The sequence below is a fragment of the Archocentrus centrarchus genome, chromosome 6 (assembly GCF_007364275.1).
Source record: "Archocentrus centrarchus isolate MPI-CPG fArcCen1 chromosome 6, fArcCen1, whole genome shotgun sequence".
Taxonomy (NCBI): Eukaryota; Metazoa; Chordata; class Actinopteri; order Cichliformes; family Cichlidae; genus Archocentrus; species Archocentrus centrarchus.
Window position 1 is genome coordinate 17,533,108 of NC_044351.1, and position 10,473 is coordinate 17,543,580.

General features: G+C 38.9%; 1 protein-coding gene across 3 annotated transcripts; it reads left to right on the forward strand.

The window, feature by feature from the left end:
* Nucleotides 1-1,586: 1,586 nt before the first annotated feature.
* Nucleotides 1,587-10,473, forward strand: sigirr (single immunoglobulin and toll-interleukin 1 receptor (TIR) domain). Of its 3 annotated transcripts, XM_030731156.1 has the most exons (11): nt 2,088-2,237; nt 2,369-2,567; nt 2,877-3,140; nt 3,404-3,611; nt 3,696-3,823; nt 5,903-6,043; nt 6,132-6,275; nt 7,103-7,205; nt 7,417-7,567; nt 8,317-8,494; nt 9,507-10,473. In XM_030731156.1, exons 3-11 carry the CDS (start codon nt 3,089-3,091, stop codon nt 9,674-9,676), a joined length of 1,275 nt encoding a protein of 424 aa, XP_030587016.1. In that variant the 5' UTR covers nt 2,088-2,237; nt 2,369-2,567; nt 2,877-3,088; the 3' UTR covers nt 9,677-10,473. The 3 variants fall into 3 exon arrangements, with proteins under 3 accessions (XP_030587014.1, XP_030587016.1, XP_030587015.1); XM_030731154.1 differs by lacking the exons at nt 2,088-2,237; nt 2,369-2,567 and adding an exon at nt 1,587-1,820 and having other exon boundaries at nt 9,507-10,470; XM_030731155.1 differs by lacking the exon at nt 2,369-2,567.

Below are 10,473 nucleotides of genomic sequence, written 5' to 3' on the forward strand. Positions count from 1 at the left end.
GCTTGAAATATCTTCAAGAAAAATTGTCTTCTGAACAAAGGGTTTTAAAGCAGTTTGATTATACAGTTGGACATGTGCCACTGTCTAGTAAAGCACATTTTATATAGGCTTAGGTCTAAGAGCTGTTCATTTAAACAACTCCTCAATGAGTTCCATTGTGTCATGATCAGAATTAGAAATTGTTACTCATGCTTTTATTTAATCTCATCTGGATTGCTCTCATTCATTGTTTACTTGTCTTAAGGAAATTTCCTTGGAACATCTGCAGGTAGTTCAGGCTTCTGACTAAATCTTTTAAGGACTCACATGTCACACCATTGCTACTTCAATTGCACTGACAACTGTGTGGACAAGCACCAATGTACATCAGTAAACTGTTATGTCCATACACTCCCAGCATGTCCCTGAAGTCATGTGCTCCTGCTAACTGTGCATCATACAAAGTCCACAGATCTCCCTCTGAGCCGGAGATCTGTGGACTCTGAGATCATGTTTAAAAATTAGCTAAAACTCATCTTCTTAAACTTGCATTTGGGTAACTTTATGGTTTGATGTTGTTTGAAGCACTTTGTGATATTTATTGTGAAAGGTGCTATATAATTCATGAGAGATTATTCATGAGAGCAAAGAGACACACCATATATACAGTGCTGTGAACCCCCCCGATTTCTTATTTTTTGCATATTGGTCACACTTACATGTTTCAGATCATCAAATAAATTTTTATATTAGATAAAGATCTGTTAAGGTCAGTTTTCATGATTCAGCAATAAGAAACAAACTGAGTAAAAATGGCATCCATGGGAGCGACTAAAAACAACCCAAAAGCTCGTCACACATTTGCAAAAAAACCCATCTTGATGATCCCAGAGGCTTTGGGGAAACTTTTTGAAAGTTTTTATACTGTAAATATCAGTTACTTTTTCACCAAGGGCCAGGTAGGTTTAGAAAATCTTTTTCCTTAATAAATGAAATCATCATTTAAAAACTGCATTTTGTATTTACTCAGGTTATTTTTTGTCTAATATTAAAATTTGCTTGATGATCTGAAATATGTCTGTGAAAAATGTGCAAAAACAGACAAACAAACAATGGAAAAGAAACCAGGAAGGGGGACAAATATTTTTTCAGCAGCACTGTAATTTTTTGTCCTTCCCAGTGATTATTTTGAAGCATTATGTAACAAATTTATTAGGTACTTAGAAAGCATGCAACACATCTTTCAAAAATCCTTTGTTAATAAAGAACTAAAAATATCTAGCTGTTAATTAACTTCCCAGAAAGTGAACCTTGATAGGGCCTTTATTTTAGGGTGGTGTACTTTTGAACAGCAATAATACTAAAACAAACAATCAAGAATAAGTCATTCACGTTTATATTCTCTCTGTCACAGTCCTGCCTTAAGTACTTTAAAGCTGACATATTTAGAGAACATGAAAGAATGAGCAAAGGCTTACTTTACATTCCTATTTTATCCAGTTTTCTTCCTGTCCAGGAAGTTTAACTGCAAGGCAGGTAAAAGCCGGTGTATGCGTCACATGATCACGGGGAACCAATAAGCAAGAGAGCCACAGGTTTTTCCAGGCCCAGTTGATGAATCGCAAGGCTGACGTCTGCATAACACCTAGACTGTGTTTGTAACCATATAATAAGCGAATTAACGCGTGGTCTAGTAATGTAGCGACACAGAAGCATTTTTTACTCGGCTCGTTGCTCACCAGAGGGAGAAAGAAGAGGAAATCACCTGCTCATGGCTGTGATTGTAGTGGTTTTCATTTTGATGTGCTCCGGGGAATGGGACAAAAGTTTCCTCGTAGTCGGTAAGGATGTATTTTCACTGACCTTTATTTTCTTACACTTATTGTTCATGCAGGGTAGGTTTGTCGTTTGCTGAGAACACCTTTTTGGAGTACATGCTGGGAGCTGCGGGATTCACTGTATTTATTTTGGATACTTTTTCATTATAAACCATTTGTCACGGTCGTACTTTTTGGATGCTGGTGAGTAAATACCAGGTCAGTGCACATGTGGTCATTGCGTGCAGGGTCTCTGTCACGCAGTCACTTGTTGTTGCCCGGCAACAAGTCCAGACCCGGACTTTGGACCCGGACGTGCCTGTGTTTGAGGAAGGGTTAAAGAAAAAGAAGGAAAAGAGGAAAAGTCGAAAGGCGGACGGATATTAATTGGTTTTCCTTAACGTCACAATGAGCGCATGCGCCGACGAACTTGAAGAAGTCGTTAGTATTGAATATGTACAGCAGCTGTCATTAGTTTATCCGATGTATTTAATTTGGCTCTTTAAACTGAATATATCCTCAAAACTTAGGTTTTTCTTTTCTTTTCTTTTCTTTTTTTTGTCCAAATCAAGAAAATGTTCATTTGCTCGTCGTCTTCTTGGGTGAAAGTCTTAACAACCTTCATGCATCATTAAGCACGGACTCCAAGCCAAAAAAAAAAAAAAAAGCAGTAGCGCTAAACACAGTCGCTCAACGGAGTGTGCGCAAGCTGTTTGCATGCACAGACTGTATGCAAAACGTTTCCTCAAAAGGAAGTAAAGCCAGTTCCGGGTGATTTGCGCTATAGCCTACAAATATTTGATCATACAGCATATTTCAGGGTGCAGATTCTTATTACGTGTTTTGGGTGCGGGTCACACTAACACTGATTCCGTTCATACAACACATGTTTGGCACCTGATTCAGTTTGTAGTGGCACACCAGTGCCTGGTATCATGTTACCTTACATACTGTAATAAAAATAAAGGCTTACATAGCTTTGAGGTGTACTCTACAGATTTTAACTTAGGGATAGTAATGCCTGGCAGTACCCTGTGTCAACAGATGCCCTGAGCTAACTCTCTGTGTTTCTATTTGCAGGTCAAACTTGTGTGGATGAGAGTAGCTTTATAGAGCAGGAGGAATTTGTTGGGCATCCATATCAAGTACAGTGCCCTCTGAGGATTAATCAGAACTCCCCTCAAACAGAGCTGACATGGCAAAAGGACTGTGTGCAGCTCCCTAAAAATGAGGGCAAGACCTACCTGGACTTTGACAGCCTCAGTTTGAAAGACCAGGGAAATTATACCTGTATGCAACAGGGCAACAACACAGCCACATTTACTGTGCATCTCCTAGTTAAAGGTAAAGTAATGTTTCAGTGTGTAAGTGTAATGAAGTCATTTCAAACCTGATACTATTATTGTGTGGCTCTGGCAGCAAGCTGCTGTAGAATTTGTGCATGGATTTGAAGGGGCTAGTTGAATGGATATACTTGCAAGGAGGCATTTTGTTTCAGCATGCCTTCTAGTAGCAGTCTCAGGTGCTACCTGGCACTGTACATAAAGGCATCTGTTGTCTGGAGCTCTTGGAGTGAATATGGATAACAGCCATGTGTCTTTACACAGAGTCTCAGTGCTCCAAGGCTCCAATATTTAAACATAATGGGGGCTCGACGAGACTCTGGAAAAATGTAGGATCCACTGTGAAACTGCACTGCACTGCTCATCTCCTATGGGACCCAACAGAGAATCAATGTGACACCATGCTGCAGTGGAGTAAAGATGGTCTTCCCCTCACCAACCACACACTCTATTCGCTGAACACATCATCGTGGTGATTTGAAGCTTTTGAATATTAGTTTGTCCACAATTAATCATGTGCCCGTGTTTAGATGAACTTTCTCCCCAACTATATCAGGTCCTCTGGTGATGACCAGCTGACGGTAAATAGTCTCCTAGTGATCACCCTCAGTGAGCTAGAAGATTTTGGGCTGTACAGCTGCTCAGTGAGAAACACTTCTGTTAGCTTCAGCCTGCAGAATTCAGGTTAGAAAACTGTATTTGGAAATAATTTCTTTCTAAGTGTATTTCAACAAATCAACAAATCACTAAACTTTGCAAAATACTTTTTTTGCATAAAAGTATTTTCACAAATTTAGTCCAGGAAGCAGCCAGCCAATTACAGACAATGTACAGATGTGGTTAGAAGTTTACATACTTTCATCATGAGCGTGGATGTCATGGTAATTTGGGTTTTTTAATTATTTTTTTATTATTTCTCTTGACTGTTCTTTTTCTAGGGTGGAATGATTGTAGAACAGACACCTTTAATGACTTAAAAATACGTTTGAGTTTATTTTGGATTTTGTGCCACATGGACCAAAAGTCTCATCTGTGAAATGCACAGAGTGCAATTGGTGGACATAATCAGTTATGGTATTCTATGGCAAATGCTAATTCAGCTCCGGGCAGTGAGCACAGGGTCCACTAGAGGACATTAGGCCCTCAGGCCACATTGTTTCTGATTGTTTGGTCTGGGAGAATCACACCAGTGGCCTGCTAGAGGCCATTCTGTAGGGCTCTGGCAGTGCCAGTAGTGACGCTGACCCTAGCCAAATGCAAACTAGTGTAAAAACAGTCAGAAAAGAGGAGGAGGGAAAAAATGTCAGTGGCCTCCACCTGTAAAACCTTTCCTGTTTTGGAAGTTGTCTCATTGTTGCACCTCTAGTGCACCTGTTGTTAATTTCATTAACACCAAAGCAGCTGAAACTGATTAACAACCCCCTGTGCTACTTAACTGACCAGATCAGTATCCCAGAGGTTTAACTAATGTGTTGCTATACTCTGATTAAAAAGTGTTCTTTTAATTTTTTTAAGCATATTTATAATATTTGGTTAAATATCCCTTAGCAAATTGCAACTTAACTACACACTTTTGGGAGCCATTACCAAGCTTCTGGCATAATTCTGGCTGGATATTTGACCACTCTTCTTGGCAGAATTGATAGTTTATTTAAATAGGTTGGTTTCTTGGCAAAGACCTGGATTTTAAGCATAATCCACAAATTTCCAATAGGGTTGAGGTTGCCACTTTGGGAAGGTCATTCCAGAAGCTTAATGTTAACCTGCTTTATCCATTTCAAAACCAGTTTTGATGTGTGTTTGGGATATTTGTCGTGTTGGACACCCAACTGTGTCCAAGTTTCAACCATCTAGCTGTTGATTTGAGGTGAAGTTGAAGATTTGGAGGTTGTGCTCCTTCATTATCCCATCCACTTTGAACTATGTACAATACCACTAGCAGCAAAACAGCCCAAGAGCATGATGCTTTAGTTTTCAAAGCCTCACCTTTAATCCTCCAAACATATTTTTGTCATTGTGGCCACATAGGTCAGTCTTTGTCTTGTCTGAAAATCAAACTTTTCTCCAGAAGGCATTTGCCTTGTCCATGTGGGAGGCTGCAAATTTTAGCTGAGCTTGAAGGTGTTGATTTTGAAGCATGGGCTTCTCTCACCCTCCCACCCTCTCAGGCCTTGCTTCACTGTGGACAATGACACTGGTATTCCAGAAGTTTCTGGTTCTTGGTAGTTCTTCTCATCTAAGGGTGAAAGTTTGGCCTTGGCAAAGTAATGAGACATCTGAATAAATTGTACTTGGGTTTAATTGTTTGAACTGATGATCTTGGAATCTGCAATTGATTAAAGATGCATGCTCTACAATCATTCCACCCTGGAAAAAGAACAGTTCAAAAAAGCAATTTCATCTCCAAAATCACCACGACATTCATGGCCATGACGCATTTATGTAAACCACTGAACACAACTGTTAACTGTCACCTGAACTGGCTGCTGACTGACTCATTATAAACATTTAAAAAAAAAAAAAAAAAAAGTTGTCCCTTTTTTTTTGTTGCAAGGATCCATTTTTACAGGTTTTAATTTTAATCCAGTTCATTATGTTTTATCACTAGTGCATACAACATGCACACAAATTTATAAAAAACATATATACACATATATACAAACATATATACACAATATATTCAAATTTATAAAAGTTTTAAACTGGAGCATTACTTTTATATTTTCTAACAATTTTTCTATTGTTTCTGGTGTATATGTTCAGACAGCCCCAGCCACACAGCTGCTGTGATTGCAGCCATTGTCCTCCTCCTCTTTCTGGCTGTAGCCGCTGTCATTTACTCCAGGTGTCACCTGAACATCAAACTCTGGTACAGGAACTTGTATGGAGACTATGAACTCAATGGTGAGACTTCTACAGAAGTGACCTCAATTTCCTGCACTGAGACTTTTATGTTAACACCACCTGCATGCTTGTGTCTCTACATTCTCAGATGGGAAATTATATGATGCCTATATCTCATATGTGAATAATGACTACGACAGGAAGTTTGTCAACTTCGTTCTCAAACCTCACTTGGAAAATATAAATGGGTACAAAGTGCACCTCAATGACAACGATATCCTACCTGGTGCAGGTACGATTATATTCCTACTCTGCAGTCCTACTGTTGCTTCTGTTATCCACATGAGAGCAGTGTTTTCCTTGTTTATGACTGTTATTTTTAAACTCTGTAATCTAGGATTTTTATTTTCTGTTTTTGTGCGTTTGTGATTTTGGGTAACCCACTGAAACCTACAATTGTGAAAAAGAGTTTTCTTGAATTTTCTGTGGATCAATAACTTTCTTCTTTACAATGTTGCTTCAATTCATTGGGGTTTGTGGGTATATGTTTATTCACAGCTTTCTTGGGGTCCCATGACATCATTTCAATCAAGCTGAGTTCTGGACTTTGCCTCACCTTGATTCTTTTCTTTTTCAGGCATTCTGTTGCAGATTTGTTGCTTTGATTGGGATCATTGACATATTGCATGACCCAATTTCACCTAAAGCTTTAGCTGTCAGACAGATGGCCTCACATCTGACAATAGAATATTTTGGTATGCAGAGGAGTTCTTGTACAACTCAGTGGCTGCAAGGTGTCCAGGCCCATCCTATGCCTGAAAAACAAGCCCAAACTGCCACCCCTCCACTATCATACTTGTCCGTTTGTATGAGGTGTTTGTGCTGATGTGCTGTGTTTGATGTTCACTAAACATGGTGCTATGCATGATGGCTAAACATCTCCGCTTTGGTCTTGCCTGTGCAAAGGACATTGTTCCTAAAGTCTTGTAGTTTGTTCAGATACACCCTTTCAACCCTAAACTGGGCGGGACTGCAGAGAGAACTGTGAAAACTTTATTTTTCACATGACTGTAAATCTGCCTTCTTTTTTATTGCACCAACAATATTACCTGTTTCCAGATCCTTCTGCAGAGCTCCTAATGAACATGAGTCGCTCTCGGCGCCTCATTGTATTGTTCTCTCATGCTTACCTTGAACAGGACTGGTGCTCCAGTAACTTCAGGTGAGTAGAAATACGCAGAAATATAACAGTTCAAACTGGAGTTATTCAGTACAATGAATAATGAAAATGTATTTATATACGACCCAGTCAAGTTATAATCAGTATAGAAATTAGTTTAATAATTGCATTATTACATTGTGCCACTTGAGGTCAGTATAGCTGCAATCTGCTGTGTCCTATTTTGATACAGTGGAGCTCTATGTGTTTTCAGACAGGGCCTCCTGCACTTGTTGGAGTTGTGTCAGCGGCCCATCTTCATCATGCTGGAGGGTCAATATAAGCGCATGAGGCCTGAGGTCAAACAGCAGCTCAGTGAGCACCAGCACTGTCTCACCATACTTACCTGGAGACACAACTCTGTGGTAATACTTGATGATTTTAAACACCCTTAAATTGAATTTTAATTTTATCCACATTACATGTGAATACATAAATACACAAACCAGCAACTACCTCATTTTTGGCACACGTGAAATATCCAATACAACAGCTCAGTCACACGTTCTTCCATTAAAAGGATGATGATTAGTTTTGAGACATTGCCAGAGGGGCGGTGCATTAAAGTGCAGGTGTGGTTTCATTTGATTTGATTGGCTGTCATAGCATTTTTATTAGATTTTGATTCAAAATGTGGGGAATTTTTCTGATTGGTTTGTATGTATTAGCCATTACTTTTTCAAACTCAGCCCTGCCCAATTAAAACCAAGAAGGAGGAACTCAGACAATAACAGTGCTGACAGGAATCTGTCAGTTACAGGTCAGAAATTTTTTGTCTTCATCCGTATTCTCAAAGGCTGATAGAATAATAATAATACTGATAAAACTAATATGTTTGTTTTCTAGCAGTTTGGAGAAAAATAAAACTGTAAAAGTGGCTGTCACTGTCATGCAGGCTCACATATTTTTTCAGTCTTGTCTTTTAAATTTTTGATGTTTAATAAAAGATAAAAAATTCTACATTTTCACTTTGTTATTATGGATTATTGATGGCCAAAATTGGCAGGTTTATTCATTTAAAATTAAACCTATAGCATCACACTTTAGACAGTTGGCTTGCCTTTGTAATGTTGGGATGTGTCTTATTTGATGTCTTTGTGTTTGGTATCCAAAGACTCCTTCCTCAGTGTTCTGGAAAGAGCTAGCTTTAGCGATGCCTCGCAGAGTTGTCTTCCACAAAGAGTCTGCCGGTGACCCTCAGACGTTGCTACAAGATGACAGAGACCCCATGCTGACCCTTCAGCCAGACTACCTGGACTGCCGTTCAGACACTGATCCTGCTGGAGATCTGGGTACGAACTGCAGTCACTAAATAAGCACACTTGACTCTGTGTGAGCTCTCACTCTTCAAAAAAAAAAAAAAAAAATCCAGAACCTCTTGTATGAAAAATACCAAATACAAATAGATAATGTGCAAAAATGTGTCAAAGCTGGAATATGTTGACCATGACGTGCATGTTTGTGTTAAAATGTTTGAATTTTAATGTCTGGACAAAATACTGAGGCAAGCATGCACATGTTAAATCATCATTAACTATTTGGCATTTCTTGTACTTATTGTCACGAGCGTGCAACATAAAAAATTACAGCCTTTATGCAAGTTTCAACCTGAAAGACTTTTTTTAGACAAACGCTAAAGTCGAACCTTCTTTATATAGTTTGTGAATAATTTGAATGAACAAATACTGATTAAATGTAATATTTAACTTCATGACTAAGGCATCATATTGCAATCGTCTTTCACATATTTACATTCATCTCATATTGTACTCATAGTTAAAAACTGTTCTTGTTTGTTTGTTTTCTTACAGGTAGTTAGATGAAAAGATTAATACAATTTTCAGAGCTGCAGTCAAATGATTGTGGGCTTTGCTTCACTCAGCTTAGCTTAGTGAAGGCATAAACAGCTTGGCTTAGTCTGTCTAAAGGTAAAAAGTAATAAACAGACTTTGCCTGGCTATCTTACATGGATTTGAGTTTTCTGAAAGCCACTGACCCACTTTGACTGCTCATGTAGAGTAGAAAAGCACTACATAACAATGATAATGTTACATCAATCCAACCAGCCAACAGATATGGAGTGAAATTGATCCTCTTATCTAACCTTCTGCAAGAAATTATAACATAAATTTTCTAAAAAAAAAAGAAAAAAATTAAAGCAGTGGCTTCCTTTTATTCTGCAGTATATTAAAAAAAAAAAAAAAGTTTAGAAAAGAAATGCAGAAAAATCATGACACAGTTCAGTCGATACAAAGCAAAGAAGGGAAAAGTGAGTTTTTACATTGCTCACCTTCTCTGTTGCAGGCCTTCGCCTCCCCGTGTACAAAGTTTTGGCTTGCAAAGCTCCGGTGCTCCCCGCTGCACCCAGCTCAGCAGCCGAGCCAACACCCTCTGACATCGACGTCTCTGACCTGGGATCGCGCAACTACGGAGCGCGCTCAGACTTCTACTGCCTGGTCACTGAGGACATCTGATTCACACTCCTCTCGAAAAATCAACACCTATGTAGAGATCGCTACTGGCATTTTTTTACATGTTATTTCTGTATCATGTAGCCAAATACATTTCCTCTCTGTACAGTGTGTTATTGAAATCAGAATGTGCTGTTTCCACAAACCACAGATGCTTTTTAGTGTTTTTAAATTTCATACTGTGCAAAATATTTTGTGAGAAATCGCCTTAAATATTTCAGGGAATTAAGTAATTTAGTGTGTGTACATTGACTTTTAACTGATTGCCACTTCACATGCACGAGCTTTCTTATAGCCTCCAGCAGAGGGCTGAGTGAGGACCGATGTCAGAAGGAATTTAGCTTGTTAAGAACTTTGTCTTCCTTTTATAGTTAGCACTAAAGAGACGGTTGGCAAAGGCATAAAAAAAAAAAGTACACAACAAATCAGATTTCAGTCCAGTCAACGTGTTTTCTTCTCAAATCAAATAAAGAAACGGGGTTCCCATACAATATGGATGTTCAGCTGGAAACTTTGCATGTATTAGAGATCAACAACATGAGGTCACCTTATTAAAAATCACAAGGTTGTCTGTGTGAGGGCTTACTGTATGTTCCCTGTCCTCATGGAGGTCCAGCACTGAGGTAAGAGCCTAAATAAGGGTGCAGCAGGGAAGGTGTGGTATTGTTCCTGTCTGAGCAGGAACAAATATGCAAACGGGGTGTGGCTGACATTTTACAATGTTAGTGTCAGTCTGTTCCAGAAGCAAATGCTGCTGTGTGCCCACACACACGCGCACTAAAGAAACACATACAAAATGG